At 46.6% G+C, this 22,700-nt stretch overlaps 1 protein-coding gene across 3 annotated transcripts in view; it reads right to left on the bottom strand.

Moving 5' to 3' along the window:
• Positions 1-22,700, bottom strand: part of JADE2 (jade family PHD finger 2) — a 1,082,209-nt gene that overhangs the window by 374,335 nt on the left and 685,174 nt on the right. Inside the window, exon 1 of one of the 3 annotated variants that reach the window (XM_073620797.1) lies at positions 18,735-18,768. The exons of the other annotated variants lie outside the window; for them this stretch is intronic. Coding sequence (XP_073476898.1) covers positions 18,735-18,753 — 19 coding nt within the window. The 5' untranslated portion in view covers positions 18,754-18,768. Of the gene's footprint in view, positions 1-18,734; positions 18,769-22,700 lie in introns of those variants that run through there. 3 annotated transcript variants of the gene reach the window in all.

The raw sequence follows: 22,700 nt of genomic DNA, 5'->3' as shown, positions 1-22,700 counted from the left end.
GGGAAGTCAAGATCATCTGACTTGAGGGGAACTCCGCGCCAAATTTTAAATAAAAATCCGGCATGGGTTCCCCCTCCAAGGGCATACCAGGCCCTTGGGTCTGGTATGGACCTTGAGGAGAACCCCCTACGCCGAAAAAACGGCGTGGGGGGTCCCCCCCAATTCATACCAGACCCTTATCCGAGCACGCAGCCCGGCCGGACAGGAATGGGGGTGGGGACGAGCGAGCGCCCCCCCCCCCTCCTGAACCGTACCAGGCCGCATGCCCTCAACATGGGGGGTTTGGTGCCTTGGGGGAGGGGGGCGCGCTGCGGCCCCCCCCCCACCCCAAAGCACCTTGTCCCCATGTTGATGAGGACAAGGGCCTCTTCCCGACAACCCTGGCCGTTGGTTGTCGGGGTCTGCGGGCGGGGGGCTTATCGGAATCTGGGAGCCCCCTTTAATAAGGGGGCCCCCAGATCCCGACCCCCCACCCTATGTGAATAGGTATGGGGTACATGGTACCCCTACCCATTCACCTAGGGAAAAAAGCGTCAATAAAAAAAACAGTACACAGGTATTTAAAATAATTTATTAGGCAGCTCCGGGATCTTCTTCCCACTTCGGGGGTCTCTCCGGCGTCTTCTCCCGCTGTCCGCATCTTCTGCCGGCTCCACCGCTATCTTCTGGCGCTCTTTTGCCAGCGGTGGTCCGGACCTCTGGATCATCTTCTTCCCTCTTCTCTTCCAGAGATGTTGACACGACGCTCTCCCCAGCCAGAATGGTTTCTGTGCGCTCTGCAAGGGACTTATATAGGCGGTGACCCCGCCCCCTTATGCCGTCACAGTCCCTGGGCATGCTGGGTCTGTGACGTTTTAGGAGGCGTGGTCACCGGGTGATGACCACGCCCCCTTATGACGGCACAGCCCCAGCATGCCCTGGGACAGTGACCTCATAAGGGGGCGGGGTCACCGCCTATATAAGTCCGTTGCGGAGCGTTCAGAGACCATTCCAGCTGGAGAGAGCGTCGTGTCAACATCTCTGGAAGAAAAGAAGAAGGCAGAAGTCCGGACCACCGCTAGCAATTGAGCTGCAGAAGATAGCGGAGGAGCCGGCAGAAGATGCGGGCACCGGGAGGAGACGGCGGAGAGACCCCCGAAGTCGGAAGAGGACCCCCGAAGTCGGAAGAAGATCCCGGAGCTGCCTAATAAATTATTTTAAAAACCTGTGTACTGTTTGTTTTATTGACGCTTTTTTTCCCTAGGTGAATGGGTAGGGGTACCATGTACCCCATATTCATTCACATAGGGTGGGGGGCCGGGATCTGGGGGCCCCCTTATTAAAGGGGGCTCCCAGATTCCGATAAGCCCCCCGCCCGCAGACCCCGACAACCAACGGCCAGGGTTGTCGGGAAGAGGCCCTTGTCCTCATCAACATGGGGACAAGGTGCTTTGGGGGGGGGGCGCACACTGCGCCCCCCATGCCCCAAAGCACCCCCCATGTTGAGGGCATGCGGCCTGGTACGGTGGGGGGGCCGCCAGCGAAGTCGCCCGTCATGGAGGCGACTTGAAGTCGCCTCGTAATTTGCCGAAGTCGTGCCAAAGTCGCGCTGAAGCCGTGTTGAAGTCGCGGTACAAAGTCGCGTTAAAGTCGTGTTGCCCATGTGTGAACCGACCCTAAATGTAACGGTTTTGGGAAACAGTTAAATCAGTGGGTTTAGTTTTTCTTAGACAGAACATTTAACACTTACAGATGGTCAGCATTTATTCATTTGGTAAAACCTTTATTCCAAAAGGAAAAAAAACTGTTTCTGTAACTGTTTGAAAAGTGTTAGCTGAAGCTAGGCTTTATTATTAGTCACTTTATGTAAAGTCCATCTAAATCTACCAGTCCATCTAACACCACCCTCTCCACAGTTCATAATGTTGCTGTCCTAAGGTAGCTATATAGCTCCTCTATAAATAGAGCATAAGTGTAGAACATGAAGGGTGTTCCTGGGTAGATCACCAGGTGAAAATAAAGAAAGGAAAAAACTATAAAACAAAACAAATGCAGCCACCACAGTATTGTTAAGCTGCAACAAGATACATCTTTGTTTTTGGGTTTTGACACAATTTAAGGACACTGAAGCTTTATGGCCCAACTTCTTTTTATCATGGGGGTCCATTTTACGACTGTCAGTTTCTAAGTACAATGTTTTCTGCTGTCATTTTAACTACTAGCCAGAGCTCTCTTTGTACTGGGAACTTTTTTGAGATTATAGCTTCCTGAGGGCAACCTACTCCAAGTGCACATGCAAGAAGTAAAAGGGACTTGTGTCGGGGGGCGTGGCCTAGACATGAACGAGTGAGGACGTGTTTCAGAGGAGCTCCTGGTCTGACCCGTCCATATCCAGCTTTAATTAACTTTCCTCTGCTCGTTTCCACCCGGTATGTACTCCGCTGGTAAGCGGAGAGGCAGATGTCAGAAGCGGGTGTCTCCTAAACCACACAGAAACGGAGACATACAAAGATTCCTGCTGAGCAATCCCGGGACTCCCCCAACTGCAAAGATGGCGGATGCCACGAGGACAGGCCCTCATGATGCCCGGCAGCCTCAGACTACCCCTGCTCGGACTCCGACACCAGCAACACAGAACTTGGACAACACAGTCCCGGCGATATTCCACACGGACTCACAGGAATCTATATCGCATGCACCGCTAACACTGAGAGCCGATGCGGAGCTCAGGGCACTCCTACAGGCGCTACCAACAAGGGCAGACATTGAAGCCATTCTTAATAGGCTTGAGGAGTCACATAAACAAGAGATAGCGGCAGTCCGGCATGACGTACAAACCCTGTCTGAACGCATGGACTCGGGAGAGACATCAGTAGCCACGATCGAACAACGGTTGGCAGCGGTGGAGGCAGCACAGACAGCACAAGCCTCCTCGATCCTCTCCCAACAATTACAAATGGAGGAGGTAGAAGACCGCAGCAGGCGTAATAACTTGCGCCTGAGGGGACTACCAGAGGCCACTGGGATGGAAGATCTCGCAGAATCCACACTAGCTATCTTCCGGGATTTACTGGGCGAACAGTACCCACCTAACCTGTCATTTGACCGTATCCACCGAGCACTGGGACCCCGCTCAACAGACCCGGAGAGACCGCGAGACGTCATTTGCCGGTTACACCGGTATTCCCACAAGGAGCTGATGTTGAGAGCGGCTTGGGAGAAAGGAGAAATCATATTCGATGGTGCTGTCGTCCGTATTCTCCCGGATCTATCGAAAGCAACGCTACAACGAAGAGCTCTACTGAAGCCACTGCTGGAGGCGGTGAGAAACGCAGGCATCACATACAGATGGGGTTTCCCCATAGCAGTAACGTTTAAAAGAAACCAGCACTCATTCACCCTCCGGTCCCCTGCTGACCTCCCTGCCTTATTTGTTTTCATGGGAATAGATCCCATTGAAGTTCCGGATTGGCTACAGTCACTGCAGCGTACCGTCTATCGGCCCGGACCAGTCAGCAGGTGGAGATCCCGCTCACCGAGACCGCAGAGGAATCACCGTAGATCCAGATACACCTCGGCTGAAGCACCGAGAGAAGATTGACTGGACTCAAGTGACAGGGTGAGCTAATGGAAGAATGACTTCTCCCCGCGCTAGTGTATGGCTAGGTACTTTGGGCACCCCCCCCCCTTTTTTTTTTTTTTCTTTTTTATATCCTTTATGCATCCCCTACATATTCAGGTGTCCCCCTCCCCCCATTTTTCTAATGCTGTTATACGTCTGTGGTGCGGAGGGAGGGGCAGTCGCAGGTATAGGCTACTAACCAGATAGCTGGTGGAACTTGAACTTGCTGGACAACAGTGGGAGGACACCCACCCCCACCTCCCCCCTGTGAAACCTGATCTTGTTCTCCACGAGGGTTGAGTGATCTTTTGCAATGGAGTGGGGGGAACTGGACAACTTCATATTGTGAAATATCTGTTTTGGCTGTCCCTAACACTCCCCTGAAATATCAAAGACAAGGGATGCATATATAGGTACCTAAGGCCCAGGAAATGAAGTCATATACATTGATGCCATGATGCTTCGATTTCATTATTTACCGGACACTAGGTTTTATTATTTTCCTGTTATGGGGTTTTTTTTTTTTTTTTTGGGGATTGCTGGACGGGGAGGGACATGGTGCCATAGGGGCTGGATTGATTGCTGCTTTGCACCAGGCCCCTTCTGGTATACCTTTATATTCGGTAACCTGTTATTGGCTCACAGTTAGTAACTATATAACAAGATAGGATGCTCGGTATCTCATGCCGTATACCTAAGATTTTTTACTTGGGGTTTTTCCTTGTATAAATTTTTTTTTTTTTATCTTTTCTCTTTTTTTTTCTGTTGATGGGGTACTTTGAGTTTTTGGTTTTTTTGCTCCATGTTTCATTAAAAAGCTCTCGAGTAGAGGTTGACATGATGACATCAAGCTGGGTGGGGAGGGGCGGACCGGGGACACCCTCACTGGTTTATTCTTACCTCTCCCCCAATAGGACAGAGCAAGTCTCCTGGTGGGATCCAGGACGTGCTCTTTGGTAAAGCACTTTGCTTACCCCAACATAGTAAACGGACAGTACATACTGTCTGTTGGCTGTCTTAATTGACGGTCTTCTTTTCTTCTTCTTCTACTACCCTCTCTTCTCTCTCTATCTCCTTTCTATACTATCTTACTTTTCACCCCCCCATCCCATACCCACCCCTAATCTCTTCTGGCCCAGGTGATGATGGACTCCATTACCATATACTCCTTGAACGCCAAGGGCCTTAACATACCAGAGAAACAGCGTATGCTATTAAATGACCTTAAAAGAGCACACACAGATGTAGCATTTATCCAGGAGACACACTTCAGGACAGGCAACCCAACCTTTTTTTAAAAAATCGATACTTTCCACATGTATACCATGCCACTAACATAGCGGCCAAATCCAGGGGAGTATCCATACTTATATCAGGGACAATACCCTGGACATGTGCAGGCACCCTAGTGGATCCTGGCGGCCGTTATCTGTTTATTAAAGGCTTACTTAGAGGCACTAAAGTGACGTTTGCCACTGTATATGCTCCAAACGACCGCCAAGATACCTTCCTTCACCACACACTGAATTTGCTCTCTGAATTCATGGAAGGCCAACTAGTGCTGGGAGGGGACCTCAATGTACCTCTGATCCCCTCCGTTGACACATCATCTAGTACCTCATCCCTAAGGTCCGAGGTACACAAACGCATAAATCAAGACTCACATGAAGCTCGACTGATAGATGTGTGGAGACTGCATCACTATGGGGAGCGTGATTATACTTTCTACTCCCCTCCACACAAAGTGTACTCGAGAATAGACTATTACTTTGTTCCCCATAATCAGTTAGAGGCAATTCACAATGTCCAGATAGGCAATATTACGTGGTCGGACCATGCACCCATCACAATGCGATATTGCTTGTCCTCCTCTCTGACCAGCAGACCTAAATATTGGAGACTGAACGAAAGTCTCCTGCAGACTCCAGAGGTCCTAACAGACATACAGACTGAACTGACACATTATTTTCGACTTAACGACACAGGAGAATGCGACCCGGGTATAGTGTGGGAGGCTCACAAGACTGTGATAAGAGGCGTATTCATAAAACACGGCACACGCATTAAGAAAGAAAGGGAACAATTACTGCTATCTTTACTCAATAAGATACATGACCTGGAATCGAAACACAAACAATCACCGACCACCCTGATAGAAGCAGAACTAACATCTCTCAGAAAGCAAACTGTTGAACTGTTACAGTATAGGGCCAAAGCCGCCTTGCAAGTATGCAGGAAAATATCTTACGAATCAGGAAACAAATGTGGGAAACTCCTAGCCAGGTCGGTCAGAAAACAGCAACTCAACACATACATTCCCCAAATTATAAACCAAAAGGGGCAAAAAAAGACCATGCCAACCCAAATTGCAGAAGAATTTAGGAACTATTACTCCTCCCTATATAACCTCCCAAATAGACCACCTACTGACAACACGATTGATGACTACCTGATAGCTTCCCAAATGCCCAGATTATCACTAGAGGATAAGACAGGACTGGAAGAGCCCATCACATTGGAAGAACTTCAAATAGCAGTGAGGGGGATGAAACCAGGCAAAGCTCCTGGCCCGGATGGGATGACTATACAGTATTACCAGACGCTCTTGACAATTTTGGGCCCCCACATGGTAAAGATGTTTAATGGACTGGGGGAAGGAGACTCCTTACCCAGGGACACCTTGCGGGCACACATATCCCTTATACCTAAAGAAGGCAAAGACCCAGCGACATGTGGCAGCTATAGGCCCATATCACTCCTGAACGTGGACCTTAAACTTTTCACAAAAATTTTAGCCAACAGACTGACCCAGTTTATGCCAAACCTAGTTCATTTAGATCAGGTGGGGTTTATCCCTGCCCGGGAGGCACGGGATAACACCACCAAGGTTCTCAATCTTGTCCATGTGGTAAATCAACACTATACCCCATCTGTCTTTCTCAGCACAGATGCTGAGAAAGCGTTTGATCGGGTTAACTGGGAGTTCATGTCGGCGGTCCTTAAGCAGATAGGATTAGGCCATAAAATGAGGCAATGGGTCTCTAGTATATATTCCTCACCCACAGCACAGATTAAAGCAAACGGAATTCTCTCGGATACATTCCCAATAGCAAACGGTACTAGACAGGGATGCCCACTTTCGCCCCTCCTTTTTGCCTTAACTTTAGAACCTTTCCTTTGCACTATAAGATCAAACCCGGATATATCCGGTGTAACAGTAGGGGATACCCAATATAAAATTTCTGCCTATGCGGATGACCTTCTATTCACCCTAACCAATCCCATTGTGTCACTCCCGAATCTCTTGAAGGAATTTGGGAGATATGGCGCTCTTTCAAACCTAAAAATTAATTTTGATAAGTCCGAGGCCATGGGAATCAATCTAACACCAAATAGACTGAGATCTCTACAGTCACAATTTAAGTTTAGATGGACAGACACATCCCTCAAATACCTTGATTCCCAGCGACTTACGAAACACCTATGACCTTAATTTCCCCCCCCTGATGGCTAAAACTAGAAAACTTTTGGAGGAATGGAACAGTGGGCTACATTCCTGGTTCGGCAAGTGTAACCTGCTTAAAATGTCCATCCTCCCGAAATTCTTATATCTACTCCAAACATTACCAATCAAAATCCCACCTCAATACTTCAAGCAAATACACTCCATATTCATCAAATTCATATGGGCAAAGTCAAAACCTAGACTACGGAGAAACTATCTAACATTACCCAAACATTATGGAGGGCTGGCCCTACCAGACTTAAAAAACTACTACAAGGCAATACACTTGGGAAGAATAATAGATTGGAACCGGCATGGCAGAAACAAGCTTTGGATACAATTAGAACAGGCACAATCCGAGGTCACGCTGAAAGGTGCGGTCTGGTGCTTTGACCGACTCCCCGCGACATTGAAATCACATCCTATAATTGGCACATCACTTCGGGTGGGATCCTCCACAATATCTGCACACACCTTATCCTCCGAGAGCTCCCCTCTATATCCAATTTTGGGGAACCCAGCCTTCCCCCCGGGAATGGAACGACTAGGATTTGAAACACTCAAATCGACAGGAAGGGATAGAGCTTCACACTTCTTGATAGACAACAAATGGCCATCCATACAGTCCCTAACACTAGACAGTGGCCAATTCCAACTCCCTTTCTGGACAGCATTACGCTTACATCACTTTCTAATCATGATCCCCAACCCATCACAGTTTAACCGTAATCTGACCACCTTTGAAAGCTATTGTAATGACAAGGGTACCTTACCTCAAGTCCTGTCCAAAACTTATGCCTTAGTTAACTCTCCTCCGGAACAACCTGATCTGACATTCATACATGCATGGGAAACTGACTTACAACGTACATTTACTAGTACCCAAAAACAAACGATTATCACATTCTCCCTTAAAACATCTATCTGCACCAAAATACAGGAACTTAACTACAAAACCCGCATCCAATTCGAAATAGTGACAACCCAGCCTAAATGGATCAGCACAGTGACAGTGCACCTGCTCCCAGCCACAAACTCCTGGGACTCCCGGCCAGGTGGCAGGTCGTGCTGCTCACACCAGCAATCAGCCGTGGTGACAACTTAAAGACTGCAGGCAGCAGGTGCGCACCGCGTCGCTGCTAGCAAAGCACTTCCTAGCAGTTCCAGCAGCTCCCCCCTAGATCCGACTGGCCCTGGTGGGGCCCCATGTGCATCTGGGGCCCCTGGGCTGAAACTAGGTGTGCCCGCTTGATAAGACGCCCTTCGCTCAATAAGACGCACAGACATTTCCCCCCATTTTTAGAGCAAAAAATATGGTAAATTGTATCTAAACCCAAAAACAAAAGTGTTATACATTACAGCTTAAAAGACCTTTCCTGACAGACTCCATGGAAGCCTACGTGTGGGTTAATCCCGCCCCCTCATACCTCATAGGACCCTTCTCTCATAAATCTTTGCTCTGGGCCAGAGGTCGTGTTCCTTTTTTGTCCTCCTCCTAGGACCAAGATGAAGTCTTACCTTTTCATGAAGTTTTCTGTAATCCAGGCCTGGCGGTGTGCACAGCGATACTTTTGGTGGTTAGCGGTGATCCTCTCTGAAGTCCAGCAATCCTAGCTATTAGCAGGTGGACATGGGCGATATGATGTGATACCATGAAGAGTTTACTAACCTGGCCATTGGCAGGCAAGCGGCAATATGGCCAAATGTCCCAGCTATTAGCAGGGGGCCTTGTAAACGTCGATCGTGCAGTGGGTCGAGCGAACAGCTCCCCAGTCCCAGGTTCTGGTCCGGATCATGCAGTGGTGGTGGTAATGTACAAAGATATTCGCTTTATATGGCAGCCGTATCTCTGTGTTTTGTGTGTCTCCGTATTTTCTATCAAGCTCCAGTGAGTGGCCATGGCGGCTGGAGCGCAGCTGCGTTCCAGCTCGCCATTTCAGGAAGTCGCTGGGACCTGTCTGCTCATCCGCAAGCCGCGAACGAAGATTCTGTACTTGGTTTGTGCAGGCGCGGTTACGCCAAAATGGCGGCGGCAGTGGCCGCACATGTGATTGGCCGCCACCAGGTGGCGACGTTTTTCCAGCGCATGCATGCTGTGGGGCGGTGAGATCATTGACGGCGGCAGATTTAAATAGCTGTCAAAGCAGCTATTCCTTGGGATGACTTGCAGGCTTATGCGGCGATTTCCCCAGGAACTGGTCTCTGGTTTACAAGGTAAATTGTTTGCTGCAGTCTCCCTAGGTGCTGGCTGCTGGCTATGTTTGTTATGTGCTCTCTCATGCCTGTTGTCACTCCTGTTTCTCATAAGGCTTTAATGGTTCATTTCAGTTTCAAACTGCCTTGCCATGGATCTATCACCGCCCTCCTGTGGCCAACCCTTGAGCTGCAGGTAGGAATTAGTTATTTTCTGCCTGTGATGCTTGGGTTCACCCATTCAGGAGCTCTTAACCCTTTCTCTTTCACTCAGCCCTTCTAGGTCTGAACACCAAAGAATGACAAAGACTGTTCTAGGTCTCAACGTCGTCACTCCTCTTCAAGCTGCAGACATCATAGATCTCCCTCTAGATCTAGGCACCACAGAGAGGAGTCTAAAACCACCTCAGGGCGACACTCTCACCATCACTCCAGCCGCTCTGTGAGGAAAGCCTGCTGGGTATGCAGGGCCCAGGTTCCTGAAGGCAAACTGCTCTGCAAGTGATGCTTTTCTAAAGCTGCAAGAGAAAGAGAGGGTGGAGACCAACAAGAGAAAGCACTGGTCAGAAAGGTGGTCCATGAGACCCTAAGTAAAGCAGATTCTGGTCATACCCACAACCCTGCTGGCGACACTATGTCAATCCCTATTAGGGATGATCTCGAGGCTCCAGGCCCTTCACACCTGAGCCATTCCTCAATTGAAGCCTCGGACAGTGAGGTGGAGGTAGATGACCCTGGTGCAGGTTTTGAATTTGCCCTAGTACCACAGCTGGTCAAAGCTGCCAAAGAAGCTTTGAGATGGGAAGAGCCAGTGGAGACACCCTCCAGAGGAAATATTTTAAACACATTAAAAAAGAATGCCCCAATTTCCCCTTTTTGGGTGAACTCGACACAATAATTACCGATGAATGGGGTGGTGTTGAAAGGAAGAGTTGCTTGTTAACGAAGGTATCAAAAATGTACCCATTTAAAAGCAAGGGTGTAAAACACCTGGAGTCGGCTCCTCTCATTAACGCAGCCCTAATGAGGTTGGTGAGGCACGTCACATTCCCATTGGAGGATACTGTTTCCTTTAGGGAAGGCCTGGAGAGGAAAATTGATACCGACCTCAAGTGGATCTACATTACAGCGGGTATGATCTGTAAACCAGCTCTAGCTCTCGCAGCTCTTTCTAAAGCATTGGAAGTCTGGGCGGACAACGTAGATGCTTCTCTGAGGAGCATCTCGGAAGAAGTGGCCAGGAGCTCACCTATTCATGAGCTAAGGATGGCGGCGGCTTTTCTGGGTGAGGCTTCCCTAGACATAATTCGCCTGGTGGCTCCGATCATGCTGTCATCTGTCACGGGTAAGCGTGCCTTGTGGCCAGAAGAGAGCACAGCCCAGGCAAGGTTCAGATAGAGCAAGGGATGCTCACCGTTATAGACCTGGCCGTGAGTTCAGGAAGACCTGGAAGAAAAAAACAGCCTTCAGGCCAGAGAGTAAAAATACCCCCACAAGAGGTTAATGGGACTTTAACGGCAACTGAGTAATAAAAAAAACTATTTTATCCAATACACAAATAGAAAATACAAAATGACAAAATAGATATGTACATAAAGTGATATATATAACAACGGAAAGCTAAAAAGTTTACTGGTATGCAATAGTGGAGATACTTGTGAAGTCTTCCACGTGGGCCTACGCGTTTCGGGACTGAGCAAAACGTCCCTTCATCAGGGAAACTTGTGGAAAGAATCACACTACATAATAGAATCCAGATTTTAAAAAAGGTATATCAATACATTGTTACATAAATTAGAACAATTGCTTTACATCATAAAAACCATTCAGCAATGTGGTCACATCAAAAGAAACAACATACCCAAGCATATCGGTACTGGAATCTCATTGCCAAAATCCCGGTGGTGACTATGTCAAAAGAACACCCCCAAATCCAAAAGGAACCCGAGGTGTATGGCTGGCCCCACCTTGTCCACACTGGTCCACCCATATGACACCAAAACAGCAGAGCTCACCCGAGAGGATAATATCCCAAATAAGGGCTGGGTGTATATCTAAAAGAGTATACATATATGTATTAAGCACTAGTATTTGCACCAAGCAATCACATGCCTCCATACACAGATCTCACATCCATCATCTGGACCGGGATACCCTATAGTGTCCTAGCTTAATGGTAGCAAGAGCCCAAGGATACCAAGTAGAGATGTGAGAGGGAGGGGAAAGGACGAGGGTGTGTGGTACACTATGGCAATAGATAGCTCCAATTTGTGTGCTTAAAACGTTTTCCTTCGCACAATCAGGATCTGCAAATGAGAGGAAACAATGATATGTAGACAAACATTCGTCAACATAACATGTACTCAGCGTACTGAGTTCCATTAGGGGGAGAAAGGAACACTCACATAGTGATCCGGAGCCAATTCCTATTGAGTACCGAGCACGATATTCGTCCGTCCCTGTAAGAGGGCCTTGCTCCAATCCCCACCACTCGGGATGATCACCGCTATGGGCCTGGCCGTGAGTTCAGGAAGACCTGGAAGGAAAAACAGCCTTCAGGCCAGAAGTTTTCAAAAGGGGCATCTCCCGGTGGACAAGAAGCCCCTAAGTCTTTATATTTCGCCTGCCCAGACAGAGCGAGTCGGCATCCTTGCCTCTCTCAGAAGAGAAAAAGCTAATTCTCCTGTCCTATGCAGACTCTCTTGTGGCTAAAGGCGCTGCAATTCCAGTTCCAGCCGACTAAAGGTTTCAAGGGGTCTACTCGCCCCTCTTCATGATGTTGAAGAAAAAACTCCTGGAGGCCAGCTATAGACCTAACCCACTTGGATTCTTTTATCAAGAAGGAGAAGTTCAAGATGGAGACACTATTCACGATCAGTCAAGCAAGCCAACCAGGTGATTGGCTTGTGTCTATAGATTTGAAGGATGCCTAATTCCATGCTCTGATAGCGTCATAATTCCAGAAATACCTTCGCTTTACTGTCGCTCAAATCCATCTGCAGTTCACCTGTCTCCCCTTCAGGCTTACATCGCCTTGTGTGTTTTCAAAACTATCGTTGGCTGTCGTGGCTCTGATCAGGACAAGAGGTATCCGTCTGTATCACTATCTAGACGACCTGCTGTTATCTCGGGACAGGAAGCAGTTGCTAACCCACAGATCCCAGGTCATCTCCACTCTACTTGAGTTCGGTTGGCTTCTGAATCTGGAAAAGAGCCATCTAGATCCTACGCAGTCCCTGGTATTCCTCGGGGCACACTTCAACACTATCAAGAGCACCATCTCGTTACCCCTGTAAAAATCCCAGTGACCTGGGACAGAGTTAGGCTTGCAATGTCATCTCCGAGCCTTTCAATGCCTAAAGATTGTCGGCACCATGGTGGCAACAACACCCATGGTAAAGTGGGCTCAGTGGAAAATGCGGCCCTTCCAGAAGGGCTTCCTCCAGCAGTGGACCCCAGGGCTTCGGGATCACTCTATCCAAATAACCTCATCCATGCGGGAGAGCCTTCCTTGGTGGCTACAACAGAGGAACCTCCTCAATTGTCACTCCATCACACCTGTGTCTTGGGTCACCATCACTATAGATGCCAGCTGCAGGGGCTGGGGTGCTCTCTGCCTGACAGAAGTAGCCCAAGGCATATGGAATTTTTCCTCTCACAGGATAGTCTCCAATGTTCTGGAACTCTGGGCAGCGTTCTGTGCTCTGCAGGCCTTTCTCCACTTAATAGCAGGAGCCTCAGTCCTCCTAAGACTGAACAACACGACGGCAGTCGCATACATCAAGAGACAAGGGGGTACTCGCAGTCTCTCCCTGTCGAAGAAAGTAGAGCCCATCATGATCTGGGCCCAGAAAAACCTGACCAACCTGACAGCTGTCTATCTCCCTGGAGTCCAGAATGTTCAGGCAGATTTTCTGTCAAGAGTTTCTCTGGACAACAAGTGGACTTTCCCCCCCAAAGTCTTCAGGTGGGTCCTGTCCCTGGGAGTCATTCCAGAAGTAGACTTGTTCGCCTCCCCGTGCAACTTCAGACTAGAGAGATACTACACAAGGTCTCGTGTCCCCAGGCATTCGGGTAGATGCTCTGACAGACCATTGGCGGTTCCACAGGACCTATGCCTTTCCCCTGGTTCCTGTCATTCTCTGGTTTCTGTCGAGGCTCAGGATGGAAGAAGCAGGGATAGTGGCAATAGTCCCATACTGGCCAAACAGGCCATGGTTTCCACTGCTGATGCAACTCAGCTTCCGGGTCCCAGTTCCTCTACCCTCCAGACCAGACCTCCTATCACAAGGGGCAATTCTACATCCATGCCCGGCCCATCTACATCTGATGATCTGGTTCTTAAGAGGGGAAGGTTGGAGGCCCTAGGCTGTCCAAGTAGGGCCATCTCCACATTATTAAATGCCAGAAAAGCAGGCACCAACAGGGTCTACCAGAGGATTTGGAAAAAGTTTGCAGACTACACCTCTTCCACTGCAGGTTCTTGCAATAACCTAAAGATGCATGATATCCTGGGCTTCCTACAATTGGGCTTGGATCTCTCATTGTCAGTCAGCTCGCTGCGAGTCCAACTCTCTGCAATCTCTGCCTTTACGGGTGTTTCCTAGGCTTGACACTACTCAGTTGTTTTTCAGAGGAGCAATAAGGCTCAGACCTCAGAAAAAGCCAAGATTCTCTAATTGGGATCTTCCCCTTATCCTGGATTTTTTTCTCAGGTAGAGAGTTGGAACATGAAGATCAATCCTCTATCAAATGACTCTCTAAAAGTTGCCTTCTTGGTGGTTATAACATCGGCCAAGAGGGTCTCTGAAATCAGCTCTCTGGGATGCAAGGAGCCATTTCTAACTTTTTTTTTTTCCTTATAGTTACATAGTTACATAGTAGGTGAGGTTGAAAAAAGACACAAGTCCATCAAGTCCAACCTATGTGTGTGATTATGTGTCAGTATTACATTACATATCCCTGTATGTTGCGGTCATTCAGGTGATTATCTAATAGTTTCTTGAAGCTATCAATGCTCCCCGCTGAGACCACCGCCTGTGGAAGGGAATTCCACATCCTGCCGCTCTTACAGTAAAGAACCCTCTACGTAGTTTAAGGTTAAACCTCTTTTCTTCTAATTGTAATGAATGGCCACGAGTCTTATTAAACTCTCTTCTGAGAAAAAGTTTTATCCCTATTGTGGGGTCACCAGTACAGTATTTGTAAATTGAAATCATATCCCCTCTCAAGCGTCTCTTCTCCAGAGAGAATAAGTTCAGGGCTCGCAACCTTTCCTCATAACTAAGATCCTCCAGACCCTTTATTAGCTTTGTTGCCCTTCTTTGTACTCGCTCCATTTCCAGTACATCCCTCCTGAGGACTGGTGCCCAGAACTGGACAGCATACTCCAGGTGCGGCTGGACCAGAGTCTTGTAGAGCGGGAGAATTATCGTTTTATCTCTGGAGTTGATCCCCCTTTTAATGCATGCCAATATTCTGTTTGCTTTATTAGCAGCAGCTTGGCATTGCATGCCATCTACTAGGACCCCCAGGTCCTTTTCCATCCTAGATTCTCCCAGAGGTTCTCCCCCCAGTGTATAGATTGCATTCATATTTTTGCCACCCAAATGCATTATTTTACATTTTTCTACATTGAACCTCATTTGCCATGTAGTCGCCCACCCCATTAATTTGTTCAGGTCTTTTTGCAAGGTTTCCACATCCTGCGGAGAAGTTATTACCCTGCTTAGCTTAGTATCGTCTGCAAATACAGAGATGGAACTGTTTATCCCATCCTCCAGGTCGTTTATAAACAAATTAAATAGGATTGGTCCCAGCACAGAACCCTGGGGAACCCCACTACCCACCCCTGACCATTCTGAGTACTCCCCATTTATCACCACCCTCTGAGGGGTTTGGGTTCCTGGAGGACTGGGCCGACTTCTCAGTCGGTAACCGGTACTATAGAAGGGACGGACTGCACCTAAATGAGGAGGGCGCACATCTGCTGGGAATCGGGTAGTTTTAATTCCTATGTTGGGTTCAAACCCCAAAGTGGCATCTGTGTTTCACGACAATCAGGAGATTGCTCTTCCAACATTCAGAGCTACCGAGGATTCCAGTGTTCATCCCTTAGATGATGGAAAAGCTCTGAGTCAGTATCTTGAAGCTACAGCTTCTTTCCGTCAGACCGACCACCTGTTCGTTCTGTTCCTGTTCGAAGAATAAGGGAATGCGTGCCTCTTCCAGATCTATTGAAGCATGGATTGTTCAGGCCATTCAGTGGGCTTACAAAGCCAAGGGCTTGGTGCCTCCAGAAGCGGTGACTACTCACTCAACTAGAAGTGTGTCTTCATCATGGACGACGTCACATGGCTCCAGAAGTTATTTGCAATTAACACATTCATGGCACACTACTGCGTAGAGCCAGCCTTGTTAAATTTGGTTTACGTATCTTGTCTGTTGATGGTGTCAATTAAACCTTTTTTTTTTGTCCAGCACTCTGCCCACCCGGGTGCATATGGCTAGTTATTTCCCACACGTAGGTTGCCATGGAGTCTGTCAAGGAAACCGGAAAATGTATATCAAATACTTACCGTAATTTTCCTTTCCTGATGGGCTCCATGGCAGCAGGAGTTCCCTCCCAGTGGCTGGAGTAGGTTAAATTATGGAACATGGCCTCTGGCCCAGAGCAAAGATTTATGGGAGAAGGGTCACATGAGGTATGAGGGGGCGGGATTAACCCACATGTAGGCTGCCATGGAGTCCATCAGGAAAGGAAAATTATGGTAAGTATTTGATATAAATTTTCCGTTTTGATGAGGCGACTACTGGTTTTATTTTTTTTTTTTTCTTCTTCATTTTCACTTACTGATCCAGCCAGTTACACACCTTGTGTCTTGGAGTGGATATGCTAATTTATCTATACATACAGTAGAGGGCATCCTTGAACAGCAGCAATATCAACCAGTGATGAGGGCAGTGTTAGATGGGCTTGTAGATTTACGTAAGTGACTAACAGAGCCTAACATAAGCTAACACCTTTTAGGCAGTTAAAACAACAGCTTTGCCTGTTTTATTTTGGGGTGGGGGGTGGAAAGGGCTGACCATTATAAGCTCCCCTGTCAGTTGTCTCAACCCTCTAGCTACTACATTTGGACAGACATACTGACCACTGTATTACCTGCTGATACTTCAGCAGGTAATACAACCATATTACAGGGGGACACAGAAAATCAGACTGCTGTATTAATACTAGTGAGAGATTGCATTATATATGTATTTTTTGCCCTTAGTTTAACCTTAGTAGTTCTCTACCATTTCCGTTGATAAGGCTTCTAGACCACATCTACTAGCACCAAGGACACAGCAGACCATGGGACTGCTGCGTTTCTGCAAGTTTGATTTAGACAAACTAGTAGCCTAGTGCCTCCCTATAAAAGAAAGGTCTGAGTTCACCACTGCTATTGTAAGACCCCATTCACACAGGGGCAACACGACTTGCAGGTCGCCTCAGCGAGGCGACCTGCAAACGACTGCCCGGGCGACTTGCAAAACGACTTCTGTATAGAAGTCTATGCAAGTCGCCCCAAGTCGCCCCCGAAGTCGTACAGGAACCTTTTTCTAAGTCGGAGCGACTTGCGTCGCTCCCCTTAGAACGGTTCCATAGCACAGAGCGGGAGGCGACTTGTCAGGCGACTAGGTCGCCTGACAAGTCGTCCGTGTGTGAATGGGCTCTAAGGGCTCTGGCTGGGAGTTTGCTGCCAGCTGAACTGTGGTGGATCTCTTAAATAGATACTTCCGACAACTTTCTTTCCATTATTTTGGTAACTTGTCTGAAACCAGAAAGAGGACCAGTCAACATGCTGACACTGGGAACCACCCCAGCTTGTTTTATATTTTTAATTGCACCCTTCAAGTTTGGCCAGGCTGGGTCACTCTGTGTCCACCTCCAATCCTTCACTGGATCTCTCTAGTGCAGGGGTCTCAAACTGGTGGCTGCCAGCCATTGCGCAACTATAAGTCCCATTATGCCTCTGCTTGTGGGAGTCATGCTTGTAACAGACAGCCTTGCAATGCATCATGGGATTTATAGTTTCAGCTGGAAGGCCGCCAGTTTGAGACCCCTGCTCTAGTGTATCCAGATGCTAGACCAGGCCTCAGCTTCCCTGCCAAGCCATTTTATAGCAAGCAGCACATTCCATCCCTGGGATCACACTTTCAGTCACATTTTAGCACATGGCCTCATTCACCACACCAGGGACCTTAGCTGCTGCACACTGTTCAACTGGATTCCCATAGCCCTGTGTATTCTGCTTTCTGAGGAAGACATTTTAAACATTTTAGAAACCTTTCTTGAGGATTAGTTACCAAAGCAGAACTTTATATTCAAGATGAGGTTGAACCAGAGCTTTGTAAAGGGGTAGAATTATTCATCTATCTTTTGAATGTATGCCCTTTTTAACCCTTTTACTGCCATAGACTACGTTGGTGGCTTGTATTTTATACAAGCTGAAGCCACCGGAGGTGTAAGTAAGCACCTAAAATTCCCCCCCCCCCCCCCCCCAAAAAAAATAAATAAATAAAAGATTTTGAGCCCCCACCCCACTGCCACATACTTACTCACACAAATGTAAATGCATGCGTTAGGGACACACAAAAATGTCAATTAGGCTACCCATGTTACATTTCACTGTGCACACCTGAGTGAGAACAATAATTATAGGCCCAGTATTCACTGTAAACTGATAGCCTGTAGGGGCTTTCAAAGCTTTGCCTATTAAAATTATGGGTTACTCAAGTTTGTCGCTGTTTCACGGGCAGGAAAAACACAGCAGTGCTATCTGAGTGTAGCAGATTAGCAATAAAACATCATTTATTAAAAAATAAATTGGCAACTCACAAAAATGGAGTAAGAGTAGGCATATCACATATAGGGTCTCTCTATGTAATCCCAATCCGGATAGCTGTCAGGTGCAGATGCTGCCGGCCAGCTCGGCCGCTCTGGTGGGTCCCAGGGCTCCAAGTCTGTGTCAGTGGATGTGGGGAAGGGAGACCAGCAGGCACGCATTCGGAGTATGAGTGCTCCATCCCCAGGTTTGTGATGCAGCCATGTTTGTGTGGGGCTGTTTTTATGCCTCTAGGACATAGACTAAATTACACAGCATGCTGGCTCCATGGTACAGACATACATCATTCAAAATAACACATTATGGCAAAGAAAAAATAGACATAGGGATGAACATATTAGGCATATAAGGAAACGCACTTAGAGGGCATATAGAGAAATAAGAAAGATAAATAGTATTATTAAGCTGTAAAGGGATTGCAAATTATTATGGAGCAAGACTAGTTATCAAGCACCATCTAGTGACCATACTAGAAATGTAAACCTTTGCAGAAATAACCATACATGTATGTCTATACATCTCTTATCAGATGATCGTTACTTACTGGAGAAGATCAATTTCATAATTTGACCAGAAGGGTCCTGTTGAAAATAAATATAAAATAGAAGTTAATGAGTATAAGGAATGAAAGACAATGGAAATTGTTTACAAGATTATTATAATAAACCAAGTATAAATGGGAGATGCCTGAATATGAGTTAAATTTTGTCCTGTACTGAAGGGAATGCTGTGCTATATAATTACGACCCAAACCTAAAGGTCAGCTAACACTGAGTTTATCTTTTCCTTCCTCGACGGATAGTCTATGTTCACCAAACCTTTTTCTGATGGTTCTGATGGTCCGGCCTACAAAGTAGGCCACAGGGACAGGACAAGCAGTATATCACAAACTCTGTAGAGCAATTGTAGAAATCATCAAGTATGTATGTCTTGCCTTTGGTGGTGAAATGTTTCTGGTCATGTTGCACATGTTTGCATATAAGACAGTTGATCTTGCGACACTGGAGCATGACCTTGATAGACCAGAAAATTAGAGCTGGTTTCTGGGGTAATTTTCTGTGATTTCATTTTACTTGGAGTGATTTTACTTTATATATTACGAGCCTGTCTGTATGGGATCTTGGGCTTTTCTGTGATGGAGGACTTCAAATGGGGATCTTTTTGAAGTATCGCCCAATGTTTCTGGAAAATTTGTTCCATTCTCTTGTGGTGTGCATGCAAATGTGTTGTGAATCTCAAAGGTTGAAGTGCATTATTGGTCTTGATTCCGGTGTGGGTTGTATTATGGCCATGGAGGTAAAACTGAAAAGCTTCCTCTACCAATAGTGAGGGGTATCCTTTTACAATATACAGGTGGCCAAAGCGAGTTTATTATTCAGTCAGCTGTTGATTAAAGCTTTGAGGATACTCAGAATTTGGATTCTCTTGATGCAGTCTACCTAGCCCATCTTGAAGATCTCTATACAGATCTGGATGAAGATGAGTATTATATGTTGTTGGCACTCACTCAACATCCTCCCACCTCTCCCCCAGTACAACATACTAATTTTCATCCCAAGTCATCCTTTAACCCGATACATGTCAAGGGACCCTACATTCAGAGCTTTTACCAAGTAGATCTACAGATCTACAAGGGATGTGTAACTCTTCCATAGCTCTACATCCAACCCACTCTAATCTCACCATGCAATGAACACAGGCCCTTAATCAGTTATCCGCTGATGCAAATATTGTCATCCAACCAGCAGACAAAGCCAGGGGTATTGTGCTGCAAGACAAAGCTGATTACTTCAACGAAGCATACAGATTATTACCTGTCCCAATCATGATCCACCACTTCCACGTCATTGCGAAGAAACGCAATTACTGGTCCACACAGCATTGGATGAAGGCATTATCACCAAAACAGAAGGCTTTCTCTTTAAGAAGTTAGACTACACCATATTTTAATCATTTGCCAAAAATTCACAAGAATTCTAGAAATCCTCCAGGACGTCAAATAGTGGCAGCCATGGAAAACATCACCAATTTCTTCTCCATCTACATTGATTATTTCCTGTAACCCTTGGCCCAACAATTACCAGCCTATATCCAAGACAGCATCCATCTCCTAGAAAATCTGAAAATGTATCCCTGGGATAAATGGATGTCTCTCAGCAGTGCTTCTCTATACATGTCTATACCTCATGAAGTGGGACTCAGAGCAGTACATTTTTTTCTTTCTTAGAATCTGCTTATGAATACAAAAAACAGGCCCAGTTCATTTTGGATGTCTCAAAGTTTTGCCTTACGCACAACTACTTTTAGTTCAATGCCAAGTTCTACCTTCAAACCCAGGGCACAGCTATGGGTGCCAACTTTGCACCCAGCTATGCCAACTTGGCCATGGGCCTTTGGGTGCACCATTCGATCTGCCCCTTCTCACCAAATAGTGTCTATCATTTCAAAGACATGCTGGTAGGTTAATTGGCTTCTGTCCAAAAATTGGCCTTAAGTATATAAATGTGAGTTGGGGACCTTGGATTGTGAGCTCCTTGAGGGTAGGGACCAATAAGAGTGTGATGTATGTGTGGAGTGCTGTGTAAATTGACGGCTCTATATGGGTATCTTAAATAAATAATTATATAATAGATGAGCATCTTAATGAGTGTCAGGGCTGGGCTCAGCCCTTCCTTCTCTGAGCTGGCCGCTCAGCTGTCGGCTAATTGCCAGCTCCCATCTCTCTCCACAGTTACCCAGCTGTTGTTGATTTTGCTCGTCAGTCCTGCCTACTTAAAGCCGTCCAGCTCACTTGATTTCTGCCTTCGCCTTTGTCAACATCAGAGACTTTCTCCTGTGTTCCTGTTGAAGACTTACTCGGCTGACATTCCTTCTGGCTCCTGATCCTGCTTGCTGTACTACTACGTTTATCTACGGCTCTCTGACATTTGCTTGGCTGACTTCGCAATCCGGTTACTGAACTCTGGTTTGTTTTGACTACGCTTACTCTGTTTACCTTATTATTATTATTAAACAAGTGTGATTTAACTTTACTTCTGTCTCAGTCTGATTTATGGTTCCTGATAATGAGACACAATGTAACGGGATAGGGACAATTGTAGACACACACCCACACTCACTCAGGTTAAACTGGATGGACTGGTGTCTTTATTCAACCTTACTATGTAACTATGTATTACGGACAATATAGTGATGACATTGTAATAATTTGGGACGGTCCAAGGACTCTTGTAGAGTCTTTGGTCACCTGCAACTCCAACAATTTAGGCTTGTCATTCACCTCTGTTTGTGATACAAACTGTCTAGCCTTTTTGGACCTTGAGCTTTGTCACACAGACATCGCCATCTATGCCAAGAATTACATCAAGCCCACCTCTGGAAACTCCTACCTCCACTTTTAGAGTTGCCATGGTAGACCACCAACATCCCAAAAAGTGAATTTTGAAGACTTTTATACTTATACTAGGGCGTACACACGGTCGGACTTTGTTCGGACATTCCGACAACAAAATCCTAGGATTTTTTCCGACGGATGTTGGCTCAAACTTGTCTTGCATACACACGGTCACACAAAGTTGTCGGAAAATCCGATCATTCTGAACGGGGTGACGTAAAACATGTACGTCGGGACTATAAACGGGGCAGTGGCCAATAGCTTTCATCTCTTTATTTATTCTGAGCACGCGTGGCACTTTGTCCGACGGATTTGTGTACACACGATCGGAATTTCCGACAACGGATTTTGTTGTCGGAAAATTTTATATCCTGCTGTCAAACTGTGTGTCGGAAAATCCGATGGAAAATGTGTGATGGAGCCCACACACGGTCGGAATTTCCGACAACAAGGTCCTATCACACATTTTCCGTCGGAAAATCCGACCGTGTGTACGGGGCATTATACTTCACAAGGGAACCTTCTAAAACAAAAACTTGAAAACAAAGGATACCCATCACCATTGGTAGAGGAAACTTTTCAGTTTTACCTCCATGGCCATAATACAACCCACACCAAAATCAAGACCAATAGTACATTTCAAACTTTGAGATTCACAACACAATTCCAAGTACACCCCAAGAGAATGGAACACATTTTCCAGAAACATTGGTAGATACTTTAAAAAGATCCCTATTTAAAGTCCTCCATCAGAGATAAGACCAAGACCTCATACACATAGGCTTGTAATCTAAAAAATAAAATCACTCCTAGTAAAATTAAATCGCAGAAAATGCTCCCGCATCCCACTCTCACTTACTGGTCCATCAATGTTCCAATGTTGCAAGATCAACTGCCTTATCTGTAAACATGTGAAACATGGCCAGAAACATTTCACCACCAAAGGCAAGACATACATACTTGATGATTTCTACAAGTGCTCTACAGAGTTTGTGATATACTATTTCCTGTCCCTGCGGCCTACTTTGCAGGCCGGACCATCAGAACCGTAAGAAAAAGGTTTGGTGAACATAGATGATCCGTCGAGGAAGGAAAAGATAAACTCAGCGTTCCAAA

Source organism: Aquarana catesbeiana, linkage group LG03 (assembly GCF_042186555.1).
Source record: "Aquarana catesbeiana isolate 2022-GZ linkage group LG03, ASM4218655v1, whole genome shotgun sequence".
NCBI classification, from domain to species: Eukaryota; Metazoa; Chordata; class Amphibia; order Anura; family Ranidae; genus Aquarana; species Aquarana catesbeiana.
Note: the sequence above shows the minus strand (reverse complement) of the source record. Positions and strands in the feature narration are given on the sequence as shown.